At 44.4% G+C, this 21,563-nt stretch overlaps 1 protein-coding gene across 7 annotated transcripts in view; it reads right to left on the bottom strand.

The window, feature by feature from the left end:
- Window positions 1–21,563, bottom strand: part of LOC105026919 (lisH domain-containing protein ARMC9) — a 39,134-nt gene that overhangs the window by 9,221 nt on the left and 8,350 nt on the right. For 5 of the 7 annotated variants that reach the window (XR_002197094.2, XM_010898718.4, XM_010898722.3 and 2 more), the window contains 13 exons: window positions 20,866–20,900; window positions 20,347–20,461; window positions 19,964–20,056; window positions 19,259–19,349; window positions 18,620–18,743; window positions 16,389–16,528; window positions 10,306–10,382; window positions 9,252–9,326; window positions 9,055–9,145; window positions 6,677–6,741; window positions 5,712–5,810; window positions 5,004–5,116; window positions 1,549–1,709 (listed from right to left, as the gene is read on the bottom strand). Coding sequence is in view for 6 of the 7 variants with exons in the window: in XM_010898718.4 (XP_010897020.2) it covers window positions 1,549–1,709; window positions 5,004–5,116; window positions 5,712–5,810; window positions 6,677–6,741; window positions 9,055–9,145; window positions 9,252–9,326; window positions 10,306–10,382; window positions 16,389–16,528; window positions 18,620–18,743; window positions 19,259–19,349; window positions 19,964–20,056; window positions 20,347–20,461; window positions 20,866–20,900 (1,279 nt within the window). In the remaining variant the exon portion in view is untranslated. The remainder of the gene's footprint in view (window positions 1–1,548; window positions 1,710–5,003; window positions 5,117–5,711; window positions 5,811–6,676; window positions 6,742–9,054; window positions 9,146–9,251; window positions 9,327–10,305; window positions 10,383–16,388; window positions 16,529–18,619; window positions 18,744–19,258; window positions 19,350–19,963; window positions 20,057–20,346; window positions 20,462–20,865; window positions 20,901–21,563) is intronic. The other 2 variants (XM_020049164.3, XM_010898721.4) reach the window with 1 other exon arrangement.

The following is a 21,563-nucleotide window of genomic DNA, read 5'->3' as shown; positions in this document are numbered from 1 at the left end:
ACACATACATATACATATACAGTATAAGTGAATACATAACACATATATTCATATAAAGAGTAGTGTGTGTGTGTGTGTATATATATATATATATATATATATATTTGTCCTTTATTTGATGAGGATGAAAAAACCTGCATGACTTATCCATATATTTCAAATATATTTTTTGCAATTTGTGCGCGCGCGTGTCTGTGTGTGTGTGTGAAATGTTCCTCTTTGAACAGCAGACCAAGGAATCAACGGCCTGAGGACATTGGACATCACATCTAAAGAAATCAAATCAATCAACAAAAAGAAATGGGTTGGTGTTTCCTGGAAAAGCAGTAGTATCAGGAAATGAAATACAAAATTGCCCAGCAAGGACGAGGAACAGTTATTGGAAACATACTGCAAGGCTTGAGCTCATCCTTTTAAAGCAAGAGGAGATTAGGCTATACAGTCCAGGGATTATAATGAGGGGGCAAGGACATGGGGAAGCTAGGCAACACTAATGAAGCACTTAAGTGGTGTCTTGTGAAAAGATTTAACAGGGACAATCTGTCAAGGCCCAATGTGAATTATGTAATTTAGGAGCAGCAGGTGTTCCTGGTTTGGAGTTTTGCCAGTATTTTGCTGAATTAGGACTGAGACAAAAACAGTGCCTAAACTGGGATGGTGATTTTAACCCCATATGCAGGATGAGCAATTGCTTCCCGTAGATTCCACTTTTACATCAACCAGAGCTGTTGCCATGGTAAACACAAGTGAAAATAACTGTTGTATTCAAACCAATGCCAGTGTGGTCACTGACCAAAATAAATTACTTGGCCAAGAAAAATGCCTGGAACATGAAAAAGGTGTTTCACAGTTGATATAAACAGCGAAAGATGCACCAGGGACAGGGCTGCAAAACAGGGCCCTGGAACACAGCCCCCCCCCCGATGAGGCACACCTGTCTCCAATAAGGACTCATCAGGGGGAGGACAAAAAGGCCCCAGATGACCAGTTTGTGTTTTCCAGTTTTGTTTCTTGCCATTTAAGTGGTTAAACCCAGAACAGTGGTACGGTGTCTGTTCCCTGGGCTACTGCCCACAGTAAGCATACCTTTCTTCTAACATGGATACTAAATGTTATGAAGAACATAACATGATTACCCACAAAACTCTAAAAACAGAAACCACAAAGAAGGAGATTCAAACCAGACTTCCAATGAAGTGTCACAAAATGTCTCTATCTTTTGTTATCCTCATAAAAGATACATTTTGACCAGTACATTACAAGTTGTGGCCAAATTAACTTATAATTTCATTGACTAGCATTTAACTTCCACCTTCTTTTTTATGTCTAATGTCTCTAAATAAAACACTGAAAAATGAAGGTGGAAATCCAGAACAAAAACAATGTAATGCACGCCTTTGACCTTTTACAGAAACCCATTTAGGCTGTATTTCATCTTGACATATTTTAGAATAGTCCTACTCTGTTTTATGGGGCTTTGACGTGACCATAAAACGAAAACAAACACTGCCAGGGACACATCCTGGTGACAGCGGACACATCACCCACCCATGGAGTGGCGCAGGGCGTCGTCGGTGCTGGCTCGGCTACCGGAACGGGTGGGGGGGCGGGAGCTGTAGCGGGACGGAGGCAGGCTGTCTTCGCTCGTCGGTCTTCTGAACTGGTACACTCCCTCGGCCCTGTCGCCCTCGCTGCCCACTCTGAAGTCCCTAGGAATAACACACACGCGTCCACATGGCGGTCAGGGGTCTAGGCCAGACTGAGCGGTTTGACTAACAGTGGGGAGAACAAGTATTTGATACACTGGCGATTTAGCAAATTAATTACTTAAAAATCATACAATGTGATTTTCAGGATTTCTGTTTTAGATTCCGTCACTCACAGTTGAAGAGTACTTATTATACATATTACAGACTTCTACATGCTTTGTAAGTGGGAAAACCTGCTAAATCAGCAGTGTATCAAATACTTGTTCTCCCCACTGAAGCATTTGGCTAACCTTCTGACAGGATGCGGTCTCAGACACACTTGATTGAAATAACTTTGTATGTCGGTTCTGATCCGCAGCTCTTTCTACAGCTGCTCTGACACCACTGTCATCACCTGGTCTTTCTGTGTCAACACTGCAGGCGCCATTCATTAACACCAGCCCAGATCAGGACACACTCTGGGCTTCATTCATTAACACCAGCCAAGATCAGGACACACTCTGGGGTTCATTTATTAATACCAGCCAAGATCAGGACACAACACTCTGGGGTTCATTTATAAACACCAGCCAAGATCAGGACACAACACTCTGGGGTTCATTCATTAACACCAGCCAAGATCAGGACACACTCTGGGGTTCATTTATTAACACCAGCCAAGATCAGGACACACTCTGGGGTTCATTTATTAACACCAGCCAAGATCAGGACACACTCTGGGGATCATTTATTAACACCAGCCAAGATCAGGACACACTCTGGGGTTCATTCATTAACACCAGCCAAGATCAGGACACAACACTCTGGGCTTCATTCATTAACACCAGCCAAGATCAGGACACAACACTCTGGGCTTCATTCATTAACACCAGCCAAGATCAGGACACAACACTCTGGGGTTCATTCATTAACACCAGCCAAGATCAGGACACAACACTCTGGGGTTCATTTATTAACACCAGCCAAGATCAGGACACAACACTCTGGGGTTCATTTATTAACACCAGCCAAGATCAGGACACAACACTCTGGGGTTCATTCATCAATACCAGCAACATCCTCTCAACACTGCAGGTGTCATTCATTAATAAAACTAACCAGATCCCTCAAGACTGCACCCCAAGTGTCATTAACAACACCAAATCCCTGAACACTGCTGTTAAGGTGTCTTTCATTAACACTAGCCAAGGTGCCAGATCCCTCAATACTGCAGCCAATTCAGAGAATTCCAACAGATCTGTGACAACTTATTTTGCTTGTAACTACTTGCCCCTACCCTGGGGATTCACAGACAACAACAGTGTTTGACATTTTTTCCCTCTGTGCTCCCTCTTAGCTTTGATAACTAAGGACCTTTACACAGCTTCTTCCGTCCTTGGAATCTGCCACTTAGGGCTGGAAATAATGGACAGGTGGTGCTCTAGAGTACTGAACCTTCTAAACTCAGGCAGAAGCCAATGCTGTGCTCAACTGACTCAGTAAGTCCAAACGAGGGAACAATTATCAAGCAGAACCTGAGCCTGGAGGTGGGCTGACTGGCTTTGGGGGGGGTCACATGTTCTGCCCTCCCAATTACGTGGAAACAGAAAGACCACTAGCTTTCCCAATAGACTTATCAAGAACATTGCTGGATATCAAGCTTTCAAACACTACACAAGAAAGTCTAGGGCGGTAAACCGTTAATTCAAAAAATTTGAAAAGGAGTCTTGAGAATATATACCTTGTGCAGCTCACTTGCTAATTGGATGGGACTTGTAACACCAGGGTTGTCGGTTCGATTCCCACCGCTGACCAGTACACGAAAACTATGAAAATGTATACACTCACTACCTCCCGAATAAGGGTCTAGAAAACAGGGCCATGCGAGGCGTTTACGGTAACAGTCCGTTTACGGTAATAGTCCGTTTACGGTAACAGTCCACAACGCACCAGTCACTATCATTCAAAGCACTGTCACCGAGTACAAAAAGTGAAATGAGAGCAAAACAGGTTCTGGGCTTCTGACAAAGGGACAGTGAGTGCAGCCCGGGGGTGCATATGTCGGTGGTCGGTAGCCTGGTTTATATGTTACCTTCATAAAGAGGATGCTAGCTCATCCCAGGGGACGAAATCCGCCCTTTCTCCTCAACGCTGCGGGCCGAACAAAGACGGATTGTTGCTTTCTCACTGTTAATCTTCCCCTTGTATTGCCTGGTCGACTGGAGCCCCAGGCTTTCTTTTTCAGGCTGGACCATCAAACCGCCAAGGTCGGTCGGTGAACACATACGCGGAGCACCAAGTATTCATCAATATTAACCCTTCCTCTGACATTATCTGACCTTCCTCATCTTCCCTAAGAATTTGCATGGCCGGATGCATTCACACACTCAGATGCATTGGTGGTGGAACGACGCCTCGGCTTCCTGCTGGCCTGCTATAAATTCTTCAGCTTCTAGTCAGACTTGACCTCTCCCGCCACCATCGCTGCCGCGTCTTGTGTTTACAGCAGTTGTCTCAGAGTACTGCAGGGTGATTACCTCCAGCGTGGGACTGTAAACGCACTGCCTGGTGTCCAATGCGTGGTGAGACCACAAGATGATTAGTTACATGCGACTCCTCCGTGTGCTACACTTCAAAGTGCCGTTCAAAAGCGCATCGTAAGAGTGCCAGAGGACATTAAACACTAAGGCGCCACGCTGAACTGCCTGACACATCAGACCACATTTTGTCGGTGTAATGTGGGACTTGTAGAATAGACTGTGTAGGAGCTCAGTCTTCTGTTGGTTCTCTTAACACTGATGAACCGTGTCAAGTACTTCTGCAGTTTGAACTCCTTTTGTACTTTACTGACATACTTAATCTCTAATAGAAGTAAATTATTTGAATAATAAACGCCAGGCTAATTGATGACTCCTAAAGCATTAACTGACACAATGGATCAGTGTATTGGCAATTTGCTGCTACATTGCTCCTTTTCAGTCACTGACACTTGGACATTCATTTGGGCGGGGCTTGGTGTCGGACACATTGTTAATCCTTGCAGAATAGCCTACTCATTAACAGAAAGTACCAAATATTAGCTATTTACGCTGGTAGTGTGTCACACCTGATAATTCTAGTCCTTTTAGATGGCCCCAGCAGGGGATACACTGCCTGGCATGGTTCCTGGTTACAGTGACCTCTCCTGCCTATCAAAGTCTCTCCCAGTTTATACTTAAGGGAGAGGTGAAAGTCTGACATTCATACTCAAAAGTGTTATGCATGTGAGTAACACACTAGTGTGTGTGTGTGTGTGTGTGTGTGTGTACCGCTTACATGGCAAGTGCATTCCGGTGTGAGCTAGGGGTCACAGGTCGCTGCAGAGGCTCATGAACACCAGGAGGAGCTGACGACTTCTTCTTCGACCTCGTGGCCAAGTTGGTCATGATCTGGACCAAAAAGACAGAACCATCAGCTCCTGCGGACCCAGATCTGTTTAAGCTGTTTTACCAACTGTGTGTAGTGTACATGTGTGCGTACGTTGGTGTGTGTGTAGTGTACGTTGGTGCGTGTGTGTATACGTTGGTGTGTGTGTAGTGTATGTGTACGTTGGTGTGTGTAGTGCACGTGTGTGTGGGTGTACGTTGGTGTGTACGTTGGTGTGTACGTGTGTAGTGTACGTTGGTGTGTGTGTGTGTGTGTGTAGTGTACGTTGGTGTGTGTGTAGTATACGTTGGTGTGTGTGTGTGTGTGGGTGTAGTATACGTTGGTGTGTGTGTGTGTGTGTGTGTGTGTAGTATACGTTGGTGTGTGTGTGTGTGTGTGTGTGTGTAGTATACGTTGGTGTGTGTGTGTGTGTGTGTGTGTGTGTGTGTGTAGTATACGTTGGTGTATGTGTGTGTGTGTGTGTGTGTAGTATACGTTGGTGTGTGTGTGTGTGTGTGTGTGTGTAGTATACGTTGGTGTGTGTGTGTGTGTGTGTGTGTGTAGTATACGTTGGTGTGTGTGTGTGTGTGTGTGTGTGTGTGTGTGTACGTGACTCACCCCCAGGTAGTTGGTGGTCAGCAGCGTCTCTCCAGACAGCTCTCTGGGCTGCGGCAGAAGCACCTCTTCTTTGTCCAGGTCAGTCTCCATCATGTCCTCCTGTTTCAGAAACATGTCATCATCTGCCAGTTGTAGGCTTTCTTTGTTTTATTGTTGGCTTGGCTACGTCGCTGGTATGACATCATATTCCACTGGGACTTTGTAACAACACATCCTTTAGTTATCATTTTAAAGGACTAATAATACAGGAATTATTCTATTCAAATGATGCTTATTGCTGGTTTATACTCCCATGTAGGGTGTTTAATAAAGGTCCTTATGAATCAATTAATAATAGTTATTTTGCGCGTCCTTACCTAATGTGGGCTGTTCATAAATACTTTATTAAGATTGAGTGCCGTATTTAATTTATTACAAAAAGATGGACATGCATACAACATATCAATAGACAACAAGCAAGCAACAAAGAGGGTATTTAAGAAATTATATTAAACTGTTATTGCAAACGCTACACAGTTCTAAAATTGTAATATGACATAAAAAATGATTTAGAAGATGCAAGTAAGTGTTTCTTTGCAAGTGAACTTTCTAACAAAACAAGTGTTTCTAACAAAACAGAAGTAGCACATTTTCTCAATGTGCTACTTCTATTTATTTTTGGCAGTTTTGATGAAATCACACAAACTAAGCAAAATGCTTACAACAAAACAGACATTATTAAGGGACATTCACAAATAGCATTACAAGTTGGTTATACCTTTGCACTGATCTCACTTGCTAATGGATGTGCGGTGTTTCACACATTTGCTGGTAGACGGTCATTGAATTGGGTACCGTTCACACAACTTATACACCTGTGCCAACTTGGTCCCTAAGGGAGGCGCCCTGGTCCTTACCCACGTTCCCCGAGTATCCACTGGACAGGATAGGGTTGGTAGGAGCGTGTGTGTGTGTGCATGCCTAACCTCATCATCATCATCCTCCTCCTCCTCTTCATTGTCAGACTCTCGTCCCTCTTCAGGAACCTCCCCTGGTAAGGACAGAAGGAGATGAACAAAGTGTAGTGTCTGTGTGTGTACTGTATATAGAAACATTCAGGTTGTGGGCTTTCCCAGTCCATGCATGCATAAAATACACTCTTTGGGTCTCAGCATGTGTCAATTTGAGTGTTGGAGTGGCAGGAACATTTTACCACATACGGTTCTGTTACAATTAATTTCTTATGCTCTCATTTTCAAAAGGAAACAAAAACAATTCAGATATTTCACAAAAGAGGTAGCTTCCAGTAAATAAAGAGGTTGCTTCTAGAAAATAATGTAATATATACTGTTTATTGAGCGACATTGCATTGCCAATCCCTTCTATAACACCAATATGGCAACATAAGTAAATAACTAAATCTAAATTAAAATAAGTGTAATGTAGTATTTAGGTGTGGTTCAGTGTTAAGGGTTCTCCAACCCCACCTCACTGTATCTGTATTATATAGATGTAATGTAGTATTTAGGCGTGGTTCAGTGTTAAGGGTTCTCCAACCCCACCTCACTGTATCTGTATTATATAGATGTAATGTAGTATTTAGGCGTGGTTCAGTGTTAAGGGTTCTCCAACCCCACCTCACTGTATCTGTATTATATAGATGTAATGTAGTATTTAGGCATGGTTCAGTGTTAAGGGTTCTCCAACCCCACCTCACTGTATCTGTATTATATAGATGTAATGTAGTATTTAGGCGTGGTTCAGTGTTAAGGGTTCTCCAACCCCACCTCACTGTATCTGTATTATATAGATGTACTGTAGTATTTAGGTGTGGTTCAGTGTTAAGGGTTCTCCAACCCCACCTCACTGTATCTGTATTATATAAATGTAATGTAGTATTTAGGTGTGGTTCAGTGTTAAGGGTTCTCCAACCCCACCTCACTGTATCTGTATTATATAAATGTACTGTAGTATTTAGGTGTGGTTCAGTGTTAAGGGTTCTCCAACCCCACCTCACTGTATCTGTATTATATAGATGTACTGTAGTATTTAGGTGTGGTTCAGTGTTAAGGGTTCTCCAACCCCACCTCACTGTATCTGTATTATATAAATGTACTGTAGTATTTAGGTGTGGTTCAGTGTTAAGGGTTCTCCAACCCCACCTCACTGTATCTGTATTATATAAATGTACTGTAGTATTTAGGTGTGGTTCAGTGTTAAGGGTTCTCCAACCCCACCTCACTGTATCTGTATTATATAAATGTAATGTAGTATTTAGGTGTGGTTCAGTGTTAAGGGTTCTCCAACCCCACCTCACTGTATCTGTATTATATAAATGTAATGTAGTATTTAGGTGTGGTTCAGTGTTAAGGGTTCTCCAAACCCACCTCACTGTATCTGTATTATATAAATGTAATGTAGTATTTAGGTGTGGTTCAGTGTTAAGGGTTCTCCAACCCCACCTCACTGTATCTGTATTATATAAATGTACAGTAGTATTTAGGTGTGGTTCAGTGTTAAGGGTTCTCCAACCCCACCTCACTGTATCTGTATTATATAGATGTACTGTAGTATTTAGGTGTGGTTCAGTGTTAAGGGTTCTCCAACCCCACCTCACTGTATCTGTATTATATAAATGTACTGTAGTATTTAGGTGTGGTTCAGTGTTAAGGGTTCTCCAACCCCACCTCACTGTATCTGTATTATATAAATGTAATGTAGTATTTAGGTGTGGTTCAGTGTTAAGGGTTCTCCAACCCCACCTCACTGTATCTGTATTATATAAATGTAATGTAGTATTTAGGTGTGGTTCAGTGTTAAGGGTTCTCCAAACCCACCTCACTGTATCTGTATTATATAAATGTAATGTAGTATTTAGGTGTGGTTCAGTGTTAAGGGTTCTCCAACCCCACCTCACTGTATCTGTATTATATAAATGTACAGTAGTATTTAGGTGTGGTTCAGTGTTAAGGGTTCTCCAACCCCACCTCACTGTATCTGTATTATATAGATGTAATGTAGTATTTAGGTGTGGTTCAGTGTTAAGGGATCTCCAACCCCACCTCACTGTATCTGTATTATATAAATGTAATGTAGTATTTAGGTGTGGTTCAGTGTTAAGGGTTCAAATGCACAAGCGAATCTTTTACAGTCATATTTTCCATGTTCCTGTTCATTGTGTAAAGTGACGTTGTAGCCTGGACTTGATGTGCCGAAGCCTAATAAAACACGTTGGCCACAACGTGGGTCAATGTAGAGCCGTGTGCATGAATGGCAAAGAGGCCAGCTCCTATTGAAACACCACTGTTGAGTGTCTGACGTGTGTCAACAAACAGCTGTTTCCACGGGTTTGTGAGTGACTCACCGGAGTTGAGCTGTTTGATGATGAACTCAATCTGCCGATTGAGCTCCGGGTTCTCCTCTCTACTGTAACAGCCGAGGATCTCTTCCATACTCTACACACACACACGCACGAAGACACCCACACACACATAAATCCATCAAAAACAAACATCATCTACTAAGCCGCTGACAAATTCACATTGCCACACACACACCCACCATCTCCCTGGCTTCCTCTCGCACGGCAGGAACTGCAAGGATGCTGTACAGGGCTCCATTCACGTACGGCCGAATCTGTAAACACACACACACACACACACACACACACACACACACGCCTGAGTGGACCCACACAAACAAATCAAGGCATCAAGAGACTACGATCTATCTTGGTCACCTCATCATCCAAAAAAACAACAACAACTAGGTTATATGTGCTTAATTAGAAAATATGACCTGATATGGAGGGATGGAGAGAGAGAGGGAGAGAGGGAGGGAGGGAGAGAAGTAGCGATGGAAAAGGAGAGAGAAAAAACATCAACAGTGTTGACAGTTCAGCTAAAGAACACTCCTGTCTTTTAAAGCCTTCCTGTGGCTCCATTCGGATGACGGCACCGGATGAGACCCCAGGCCTGAGGGCACCACTGAGAGACACATCACCATGGGACAAGCCGGTGCACAGCGATGTACGCAGCCTGTTGTGAGCCCCTCCACTGGTGCCGTCCAGCGAGCGCAGGCATGTGGGCGGGGCTTGGTGTCGGACATAGTGCTAATGCCTGAGGTACGAACGGAGGGGCTACCGCGGAACGTGTGTTTGACAGGCGCCAGCAGGCAGGCCACTGATTTGTGTCTGTCTGTGTCGGCGGCAGTCTAGCTGTCAAGAGCGTTAGGCCAGTAACGGAAAGGTGGCTTGTTCTAATACCTGAGCCGACAAGGAAAAAAAATTAATAATTGGTAGCGTGTTCGTATTTTACTAGCCTGTCCAGCAATAACACATAGTAATACAAAGTCTCGCAAAGCAATTCGTTAAGCTACAGCTGCACAAGGCTTATTCTGCTTCAGGGGTTAGATTAATGGTCAAAGTTAAAACTTGGAAATAGGTTTAGGACTAGGTTGAGGGTGACGTTTAGGTTTAAAGTTGGGAAAATAGCATTTGGAATAGGAATAACTGTTTGGGTCCCCACAAGGATAAGAAGATTCCTAAAATGTGTCAATGGGTGCGTGCACGTTCTTCAGCGGGTGTTGTCTCGTGTATTGTGTGTGCGTGTGTTACCTGCTGGTTCTCGTGTCCCAGTAGGTCAGTCAGAACCTTCAGAATGCTTTTGGCGTTCCTGGCACACTCCCTTTTTCCTGAAGTTGGAATGTAAAATAGTTTTATTTTAGTTGTTAGAATAACAGTTACTGTCATACTAAAGAATCTGCCAGTATCAGGCTTTTGTGCATTGAGAAGGTCCGGTAACAACAGTTTTGGTAATTGACTGATCATGAAAGCAAGACATCTAGGCTACAAACTAGATGTGCATCAGTTATAATAATTGGATTGTTAGAAACACTGTTTAGCTGGATTTTTTTTCTCTGATGCACACACGCTTTAGAGTGTCTGTAATAATGTCCTGTACGGTTTCAATAAATAACCACGTGGGTGTGTGGTAAATAATCATGACTAGAGCAAAAGACCTATCTGAGGCCATGAGAAAACTATTGTTGCCCATGAATCTAGGAGGGGTAACTAAGCCATTTCCAAGCTATTTGTAGTACTGTACATCATTCCACTGTCTGACAGATGAAACAATTACAGACCAATGAAAAAATTGGCAATCAACATAAGACAGGTAGTTCCAAATTCAGGCCAAGAGCAGAATGTAAGATGCTTATAGAAGTCTCTAGAACACTGGGGTAACATCAAGGGATTTACAGGTCTCTTTTGCCACAATCAATCTCCAAGTGTCAACATAAAGATCACTGTTAGAAGAATCGGCTACACAAAGTTCTTTCAGCCAAAGCGGGCAAAACACCAGCTTTTGAAGCTAGGTGTGTACTTGTTTTTTCCACGCTGTGTATATACATTTCTCTTGATATTTGATGAATAAATGATTGCAAAGTATAATCGTTCAGTTTCATTTTGTTAAATTAGCTTTCCTTAACCTATCAATAGAACATTTTATATCCATTGCCCAGTTTAGCCCCCTAGTGTCCAACATATGTGCTTTACTTACTTCTTGACACACATGTATATTTGTAAATATTACAAATATGCAGGGTGTCACGCATTTAGAGAGAGAGTGGAACATACTACAGAGAGTATGTGCTTTAATAGTAGGGTATATACAGTGGGGAGAACAAGGATTTACACTGCCAATTTTGCAGGTTTTCCTGCTTACAAAGCATGTAGAGGTCTGTAATTTTTTTATCATAGGTACACTTCAACTGTGAGAGACAGAATCTAAAAAAAAAAATCCAGAAAATCACATTGTATGATTTTCTAATAATTAATTTGCATTTTATTGCATGACATAAGTATTTGATCACCTACCAACCAGTAAGTATTCCGGCTCTCACAGACCTGTTCGTTTTTCTTTAAGAAGCCCTCCTGTTCTCCAGTCATTACCTATATTAACTGCACCTGTTTAAACTTGTTACCTGTATAAAAGACGCCTGTCCACACACTCAATCAAACAGACTCCAACCTCTCTACAATGGCCAAGACCAGAGAGCTGTGTAAGGACATCAGGGATACAATTATAGACCTGCACAAGGCTGGGACGGGCTACAGGACAATAGGCATGCAGCTTGGTGAGAAGGCAACAACTGTTGGCGCAATTATTAGAAAAAGAAGTTCAAGATGACGGTCAATCTCCCTCGGTCTGGGGCTCCACGCAAGATCTCACCTTGTGGGGCATCAATGATCATGAGGAAGGTGAGGAATCAGCCCAGAACTACACGACAGGACCTGGTCAATGACCTGAAGAGAGCTAGGACCACAGTCTCAAAGAAAACCATTAGTAACACTACGCCGTCATGGATTAAAATCCTGCAGCGAACGCAAGGTCCCCCTGCACAAGCCAGCGCATGTCCAGGCCCATCTGAAGTTTGCCAATGACCATCTGGATGATCCAGAGGAGGAATGGGAGAAGGTCATGGGGTCTGATTAGACCAAAAAGCTCTATTTTTGTCTCAACTCCACTCGCCGTGTTTGGAGGAAGAAGGATGAGTACAACCCCAAGAACACCATCCCAACCGTGAAACATGGAGGTGGAAACATTATTCTTTCGGGATGCTTTTCTGCAAAGGGGACAGGACGACTGCACTGTATTGAGGGGAGGATGGATGGGGCCATGTATTGCGAGATCTTGACCAACAACCTCCTTCCCTCAGTAAGAGCATTGAAGATTGGTCGTGGCTGGGTCTTCCAGCATGACAACGACCCAAAACACACAGCCAGGGCAACTAAGGAGTAGCTCCGTAAGAAGCATCTCCAGGAGTGGCCTAGCCAGTCTCCAGACCTTAACCCAATAGAAAATCTTTGGAGGGAGCTGAAAGTCCGTATTGCCCAGCGACAGCCCCAAAACCTGAAGGATCTGGAGAAGGTCTGTATGGAGGAGTGGGCCAAAATCCCTGCTGCAATGTGTGCAAACCTGGTCAAGAACTACAGGAAATGTATGATCTCTGTAATTGCAAACAAAGGTTTCTGCTTTTATAATGTATCAAATACTTATGTCATGCAATTAAATGCAAATTAATTACTTAATCATTCAATGTGATTTTCTGGATTTTTAGATTTAGATTTAGATTCTGTCACTCACAGTTGAAGAGTACCTATGATAAAAATTACAGACTTCTACATGTTTTGTAAGTTGGAAAACCTGCAAAAACTGTAGTGTATCAAATACTTGTTCTCCCCACTGTACAGTAGTGTGTGCTTCAGTAGTAGGGTATATATAGTAGAGTGTGCTTCAGTAGTAGGCTATATATAGTAGAGTGTGCTTCAGTAGTAGGGTATATATAGTAGTGTGTGTTTCAGTAGTAGGGTATATATAGTAGAGTGTGCTTCAGTAGTAGGGTATATATAGTAGTGTGTGCTTCAGTAGTAGGGTATATATAGTAGTGTGTGTTTCAGTAGTAGGGTATATATAGTAGAGTGTGCTTCAGTAGTAGGGTATATATAGTAGTGTGTGCTTCAGTAGTAGGGTATATATAGTAGTGTGTGCTTCAGTAGTAGGGTATATATAGTAGTGTGTGTTTCAGTAGTAGGGTATATATAGTAGTGTGTGCTTCAGTAGTAGGGTATATATAGTAGAGTGTGCTTCAACAGTAGGGTATATACACCGATCAGCCATAACATTATGACCACTCATAGGTGAAGTGAATAACATTGATAATTTCGTTATCATGGCACCTGTCAGTGGGTGGAATATATTAGGCAGCAAGTGAACATTCTGTCCTCAAAGTTGATTTGTTAGAAGCAAGAAAAATGGGCAAGCGTAAGGATCTGAGCAACTTTGACATGGGACAAATTGTGATGGTTAGACGACTGGGTCACAGCATCTACAAAACTGCAGCCCTTGTGGGGTGTTCCCAGTCTGCAGTGGTCAGAACCTATCAAAAGTGGTCCAAGGAAAAGCGGTGAACCGGCGACAGGGTCATGGGCGGCCAAGGCTGATGCATATGGGGAGCGAAGGCTGGGACATACGTTCTGATCCAACAGACTAGCTACTGTAGCTCAAATTGCTGAAAAAGTTAATGCTGGTACTGATTGAAAGGTGTTAGAACACACAGTATAACACAGTTTGTTGCGTATGGGGCTGCGTAGCTGCTGACCAGTCAGGGTGCCCAGGATGAACTATGGGAAGAAGGCAAGCCGGCGGAGGCAATGTGATGCTTTGGGCAATGTTCTGCCATTCATGTGGATGTTACTTTGAGACGTACCATCCTACCTAAGCATTGTTGCAGACCATGTGCACCCTTTCATGGCAACGGTATTCCCTGATGGCATTGGTCTTTTTCAGCAGGATAATGTGCCCTGCCACAAAGAAAAAATGCACACAACAACAAGTTCAAGGTGTTGACTTGGCCTCCAAATTCCCCAGATCTTAATCCAATCGAGCATCTGTGGGATGAGCTGGACAAACAGGTCTGATCCATGGAGGCCTCACCTCTCAAGTTACAGGACTTAAAGGATCTGCTGCTAACTTCTTGGTGCCAGATACCACAGCACACCTTCAGAGTCCATGCCTCGACGAGTCAGGGCTGTTTTGGCGGCAAAAGCGGGACCTACACAATATCAGGCAGCTGGTCATAATGTTATGGCCGATCGGTGTATAGTAGAGTATGTGCTTCAATAGTAGTATGGGGAAATGGAACCGTGCTGCCGCGGTATGCCTGCCCAGGAGGCAGCGACTTTAGGCAACATGTAAGTAGGTAGGCAAAGACCAAACCACTGCCAAGGAAAAGGAATTCCTCGCTCACCTGCCAGAGGTCATAAAAGGACAGAGGAGGAAATTCAGCAGCTTATGTAGAGCACCGCTCATCCACATGCATCTTAGAAATGTTAAAACTCTGGGACAGGGACGCTGATGATATATTCATTTAATACGTGTCATTCTTTGCCTATCAATTTTCACTGTTCTCTAAAAGAGGCAGAATTTCACAATTCAAAGGTTGTGTAATCATTTCCTGAGTCAGTTCCTGAGTACTGAGGGCAGGAGTGGTGAAAAGACGAGCCAAGACAAGCTGTTGTGCTATCAAAACCTAAGGAAATAAAGATTTGAGCAAAATGAAAAAGAAACATGGGCGCAACTCAGGAAAACAGTTTCAAAACAACAGGACGTTACTGAAGATCCCACACGGTAACCAGAGCAACCTTCTGAACTGCAGCTTGGCTTCTCTCTTGCTCGGCATGGAGGTTCTTCTCTGCTAGAGAACGTTCCTCCTCCATCAGCTGCACCTGTTTAGCTTATATAGGGATCCCATAGTTCCTCTCTGACAGGGCTTCTGCTGGGTTCTCCGGACGGACTGCTTGCATCACTGCTTCCACAGGTCCAACTCAGGATGTTGTGCGCAAGCCGCATCGCGGCCAGAGAGCATGTTGGCAATCCCTTGCCGGGCCCTGGTACCAGGGTTCTGACCTACCAGCAGTAGCATCTCCTTCAACTCCTCGGCAATTGCCCACACACTCCTGATCCAGCAGACGCAGACCTCCTCGCCAGGCTCGATATGAATGCTGTGGTAAATGAGGTTGTTATATCTCCACTGCTTTCCATAGATCTCCTGAGAAGAACTGGCACCAACATCTTCTCTGCAACTCCCAACTTTGTATGGCCACAACCGCAAGGGGTTATCGTGTTCTCGTTGTGGGGTTGCCAGGTTTATCTTCAGGGGCAGGAAATAAATGGCGACCTGGAGGAACATTCCACATTCCCCAGGAAGTGACCCTGTCCCCAGATGACCTTACTTCCCGAGTGGAGCATCGACGTCAACATCCTGTGTGGAACCTGGGTTCTAATACCTGAGTTGACTCCCTCGTATGTGCCAACCAGGTGAGCTAATTGACAGTTGCAGCTAACCAAGGAGGAACAATCCTGGTGGAGAGGACTACACCACGCTGAGCGCGAGAAGCCAAGCCACGGTCAATCCAGCGTATTTCACCGGTGGCCCAGGAAGGACAGCATGAGTTGACAGCCGGTAACATTCTGCTGCACCAAATTAAATTTACCCGAGTTAGATTTACCAAGTCTGTGTTTAGTTTACTAGTTTAAAAGTTTTCGTTTTGCTCTGAGGAGAGCCAAGTTTCAGTTTCTTGGAAGTGAAACAGCCATGGGCGGTATAAATACAAAACCTTTATATAGTTATTTTGAAACCTCAACAACTTGCCTTTGCTTGTGTTTTCACCACTTATGCTCTCAGTATTGAGTACATTTCCCATCAACTGATTACAGGTGAAGGTGCCTGAGAGCTCCGTTAGGGCTCCTCCAGGATCGCAGTTCCACCAGGTTACCGAATACTTCCAACTGTGTTGGGCTTTCTCAGGATCCTTGGCATGGCAGTCACAGAAATAAAATCCAGAGAACAGCCTCAGAACCTCAAACCTCTAATTAACTCCTATTTGCCAAGCATACACAGACAAGGACTGACTTACTACTGCCTGCCGCAGATGGTATTTTTTTGTGATCTCAGATTAGGTCGAGTCCACAAATCACAGCACAGACTGAAGGACAAACATCCTGCTTTTACTTCCTTCCTTGGCTCGACGGGAACACAATCGAATAGGCTCTGCTGGTTACATTTGTGCGTGTTGTACCAGGTGCAGCGGGTGTGGTGTGCTACCAGGCATGTGGTACCAGGGGGGTCTTTCCGTACCTCTGGTTCGTAGGCACAGGTTCATGAGCAGAGCCACGGCGTACTCCAGAGTGTAGTCAGACAGGCAATCTGAGTCCTGCAGCTCCTCCACCAACCAACCAATCAGACCTGCTCCAATCATGGCTGACTGCTGGCTCCGCCTACAGCATGCATGAACACACACATACAGGGCTTAACGCATGCACACCAAAACACACACGTGTGGACAAAGACAGACAGACTCAGATATGTAGGCCCCTATACACTGAGACACACATTTTATTTGGTCTCTACTGGTTTAGTAAAATGTGAACAAACACACACACTGAGTTGTCGTTTAGGTATGCCAGCAGGTTCAGTAAATGTACTGCCTAACCTAGAGCAACTTAAGTGGGTGAGCGTGGTGAGTGTTAACGCCAGCTGATACGGTAAGCCGGAGATGGCTACCCTTCTGGCGCACAACGGCGTCCAAACAGGGTGCCATGAACACCATGAGCAGGAAGGCACACAACCTGTCGGTCCTGGTTAAGAATTAGCTACTGTGGCGCAGAACCATGAAACTAATCCAGCCTCCCCTCCTGCCAGCTGAATACAGCTAGAAGCAGGTCCAACGGGCAAGTGATCACCAACTCGGCACCACTGAGTGATCCAACAAATACCCAACATCCCCAAGGAGTGTTTTGACCATTCGTAGAATCCACGCTTCAAAGAATTCTGAATGTTCTGGAGGCACTGGGATCCAACATGGTAGTGGATGGTGTACCTCGTAAACCCACTACTAAACACACACACACACACACACATTCTTGATTTTCACAAAGAAATACCTGCACAAATACATCACCACGTTTGCACCCAAACAAATAAACAGACACATAGGCACACAAGTAAACATAAAGAAGAAGGAAAGCCCAAACACAAACAGGTGTTTTTACCTCCGACGGTGTTGGAACAGTTCTGAATGCACAGAGTGGGGACATTGGTCTACATACACAGTATCCTCCACTGAACTCGCCTGCTGTGGTCTGAGTGTAGAGTTAACTCTTTACACTGTGCTGCAGCGGGGTTAGTCTTAGTGGGATAACCAACAATTACAGTCAAACTATTATTATCATTTCACCCTGAATGCTGACTTGCTGAAAGCTGATAGAACGTGTACCGAAAATGTTATTTTTCACTGTTCTAACTGGGTCAGTAACTGGTTTGTAATGTTATTTTTCACTGTTGTAACTGGGTCGGTAACTGGTTTGTAATGTTATTTTTCACTGTTCTAACTGGGTCGGTAACTGGTTTGTAATGTTATTTTTCACTGTTGTAACTGGGTCGGTAACTGGTTTGTAATGTTATTTTTCACTGTTCTAACTGGGTCGGTAACTGGTTTGTAATGTTATTTTTCACTGTTGTAACTGGGTCGGTAACTGGTTTGTAATGTTATTTTTCACTGTTCTAACTGGGTCGGTAACTGGTTTGTAATGTTATTTTTCACTGTTGTAACTGGGTCGGTAACTGGTTTGTAATGTTATTTTTCACTGTTGTAACTGGGTCGGTAACTGGTTTGTAATGTTATTTTTCACTGTTGTAACTGGGTCGGTAACTGGTTTGTAATGTTATTTTTCACTGTTCTAACTGGGTCGGTAACTGGTTTGTAATGTTATTTTTCACTGTTGTAACTGGGTCGGTAACTGGTTTGTAATGTTATTTTTCACTGTTGTAACTGGGTCGGTAACTGGTTTGTAATGTTATTTTTCACTGTTGTAACTGGGTCGGTAACTGGTTTGTAATAGCAATAAAAAGTACCTAAGAGGTTTCCGGTATTTAGCCAGTAAAGCACAGCTAAGAGCATCAGCAGTCTAGGCACTCACCCTTAGCTGTGACCATAGACCAAACTAAACTGAGATGGCCCCAGGAAAGGGTTGAAGACCTATGCCATAGACCAGTGTCTCCCCACCTTTTTCAGTTACTGTACCCCCAAAATGTTTTTGCACTGCTTTCAGTACCCCTGAAGTACCCCCTCATGTTCATTTCACTAGTAAGTCTATGGTGTCGTGAGTGTTTTCAAGTACCCCCTGTGGAGAGGCCAAGTACCCCCAGGGGTCGTAGCACCCCTGGTTGGGAACCACTGCCATAAAGCCCTGGGGCGCAGGCCAGTTATCAACCCCAAACCTAGGACCACACCTCCAGACCGGCTTAATGAAATGCCTCACAACGCCACCAACACGTGGCCCATGTTGTTTGGGGCTGTGTTTGTTTACCTGAGACTGAGTTTCTGCAGGGCCCCCAGCACGTTCTCTCTGCTCAAAGAGTCCTTCTCCTCTGTTTTCAGGGACTCCAGGAGCACCAACAACACGGAGGGGACCTGGGACAGGTACGCACGACCTGGAAAACCACACACACAACCAGGGGGTCACTGCCATGGGAACCAGAGACCACAGACTCAATGATCTCTGATAACCCACATCTAAGGTATGGTGCAAACAGCCAGCAATTTTATTAAGTTATCCTTTTGTGATCATGAGAAGAGCGAAAGAGACACAAGAACGTGAAGCAATGCTCAGGGACGTCATCTGACGTACAAGATATTACAGCCTTGGTTAGGCAAAGCTTCAGAAGCACGGACCTAATAATTAACAATACGTTAAGGGCTCTGTTCTAATATTTTCTGGAAATAAAACTGTACTTTATGTACACACAAACAAATATAGGTCTAAATGAGAAGATTTTCAGCTTTTACAGAAAGAATCTGTTGGACACACTAAATTTAAGGTTGCAAAATAAAAATTCAATACATGTGCAAGTAGAATTGCTGCATCGTAGCGCCCTGATGTGCCTTACATATGAACAGTGGTGTCCAGAACGGTGTACGCTCAGTCATTAATGGCCATTTTACTTACCTTCTGAGAGAGATGCCAAGGCGTTGATAAGCCGCGCCATATATTGCCTGACAATCTCATTCTTCAACCTTGTCAAGCGAAGCATGGTTTTCTGCAAAACATGTTCTAGGTCAGATCCTTAATGGGAAAACCCCTGATTGATATGTTATACAAAGAACGGGCCATCCTTTGATACCGAGGCCTAACATCTGTTGATGCTGTCCCTCCGCCAGCCACAGGAACACCGGGTCTGGGTTCTGGTAGGAACAACCCACTGAGCTTTCCGGTCGGGCGCTGCAATACTCACTATTCACCAAGAGAGTGCCCACCAATGCTTTAATTACCTCAGTGGGAGTGATTGGGTGGGGAAAAGGCTGGCCTTAAAGACACATCCTGGGAGTTTTGGCCACTGGTTGCAATAGTGCAACAAACGAGTCCCCAAAAATTGTGTAGGACATCACGCATGTGCAGATACAGCATGTGTCCAGTGACATCAAAATAATTCACGTGCAACTTTTTCCATCATGCACACATATACAATATATTACACATCCAGCCCAGAACATGTTGTTATTGGCAAAAGGCCCGGACTGCATCTTTAAAGAAGTTATCTCACAGATAATATCTCTTACAGTCAAACTAAATCCTGGGAGACCTGGGCCCTCCCTTAGGTACAGATCTAGGATCAGCTTTGCAACTACCCCTGGGTTGGGAATCTGAGCCAACCTGCTGGGCGCTGTGGAGATCCAGGAGGTCATTGCTGATGTAGGCTTGCAGTACAGTGTCCCTCTGTTCACCGTGCAGAGAACGGGTCAGCCTCTGGAGACAAGAACACACACACGACACTCTAACAAGGCTCCCAGCAAACAAACCCTAAACTTAACCCTCAAAACGCCAAGACCTAAACCTAACTCCTTAACATAAGCGATAAAGTGTTAACGTAACCCTAATTATAACCCAAACCATATTCTGATAACGCTTATTCTTTCAAAGTGACCACCCGCTAAATGTCCTCACTATCGGTAAAACCTGCACACACGCTCACACACAAGAAGACACATGCCACACGGTGGTGTTGGGTGTCGGCAGGTCCAGTCTGAATAACCCACCCAGCGCAGGGCCTGCAGCAGCAGGGCCTTGAGGCGGTCCGACCCGCCCAGCAGGTCTCTCTTCAGCTTGTCGTAGTCCAAAGAGGGGAGCAGGGGAACCTCCTGAGGCCTCCTACTTGGGAGAATCAAGTGTTTCAATTAACAACCTGCTGTAGTTAACTGTTCTTATAGAACAAAGGCAACACTACAACTAACAGCAGCTTATATTATGGAATTAAATGTTTATTGTTACTGGCCCTTTTGCTTGAAACATAAAACAAAATGAAAGAAATCCCCCCCCCAACACACCTGGATGACCTGCTGAGATGTGCCTTTAAACACAGAGACAATGACCTGACACGGTGGGAGGAGTTCATTAAGAAAAAACTCCTTCACAACGTGTGCAATTTTCAACATTTTTAATGGCAACGTTTCGGTCACATGGACCTTGCTATAATGTCTAGAAGCTACGGGGTATAATTCTGTAGGTGCTGCCTTTATGCCAAGCTGGTTCTACAGGAGAACCCAGGGGGAACTCACAGTGGTGCAGTAGACGCCCGCAGCATCGAGGAAGCCTAGGGCACAGAAAAACAGTCTCTCTGTTACAAAACAACTTGACACCACCGACACTTTCAGCGCGTTGACTTTCTGCTTCTCCTGGTTATCTTTTGACGTAGGAAAGAAGAGATTTGCTCCCACTCAGCTGGCCCATACTCACCCGAGTTTCCTCGTCTGCCCTAGATGAACGGGGGTTAGCTGAACTACAGGGTGGGCGGGGGAATGGGGGGGGGGGGTCATTCGTGCAGGTTACGGTTCGATCACATGCAGAATCCCCTGGCGTTACCGATGTCAACAGTGCCCATGCAATGACTCACATGCCCATTCCGATGAGTGAGAAGAACCAAAAGGGGCGTTAGTGAGGGGAAACCTACACTGTTCAGTGTTTCACTGTTGAGCCCGTCCTGTAGCCTGACCTTTGGAAAAGATAGACGGAACGTGCAAAATGTTGTCTGCTGAGGTTTCTTTTATTCTGCGCACGCATGTGTGTGTGTGTGTGTGTGTGTGTGTGTGTGTGTGTGTGTGTATAATTGCGGAGGGGCGGGGGACATTTGAGATTTCCAAATGTAAACCAATCTCAAAACTGGACGATAAGCCTGAGGAATAGGTTGGGGGAGTTTTCCCATGTCCTCAGAGACTTGAGGGACATTTTTGTCATAGATGGAATTTGATACAGGGAG

This window comes from Esox lucius, chromosome 8 (assembly GCF_011004845.1).
Source record: "Esox lucius isolate fEsoLuc1 chromosome 8, fEsoLuc1.pri, whole genome shotgun sequence".
Classification (NCBI taxonomy): Eukaryota; Metazoa; Chordata; class Actinopteri; order Esociformes; family Esocidae; genus Esox; species Esox lucius.
The sequence above is the reverse complement of the archived record's forward strand: the minus strand, read 5'-3'. Positions and strand labels throughout refer to the sequence as shown.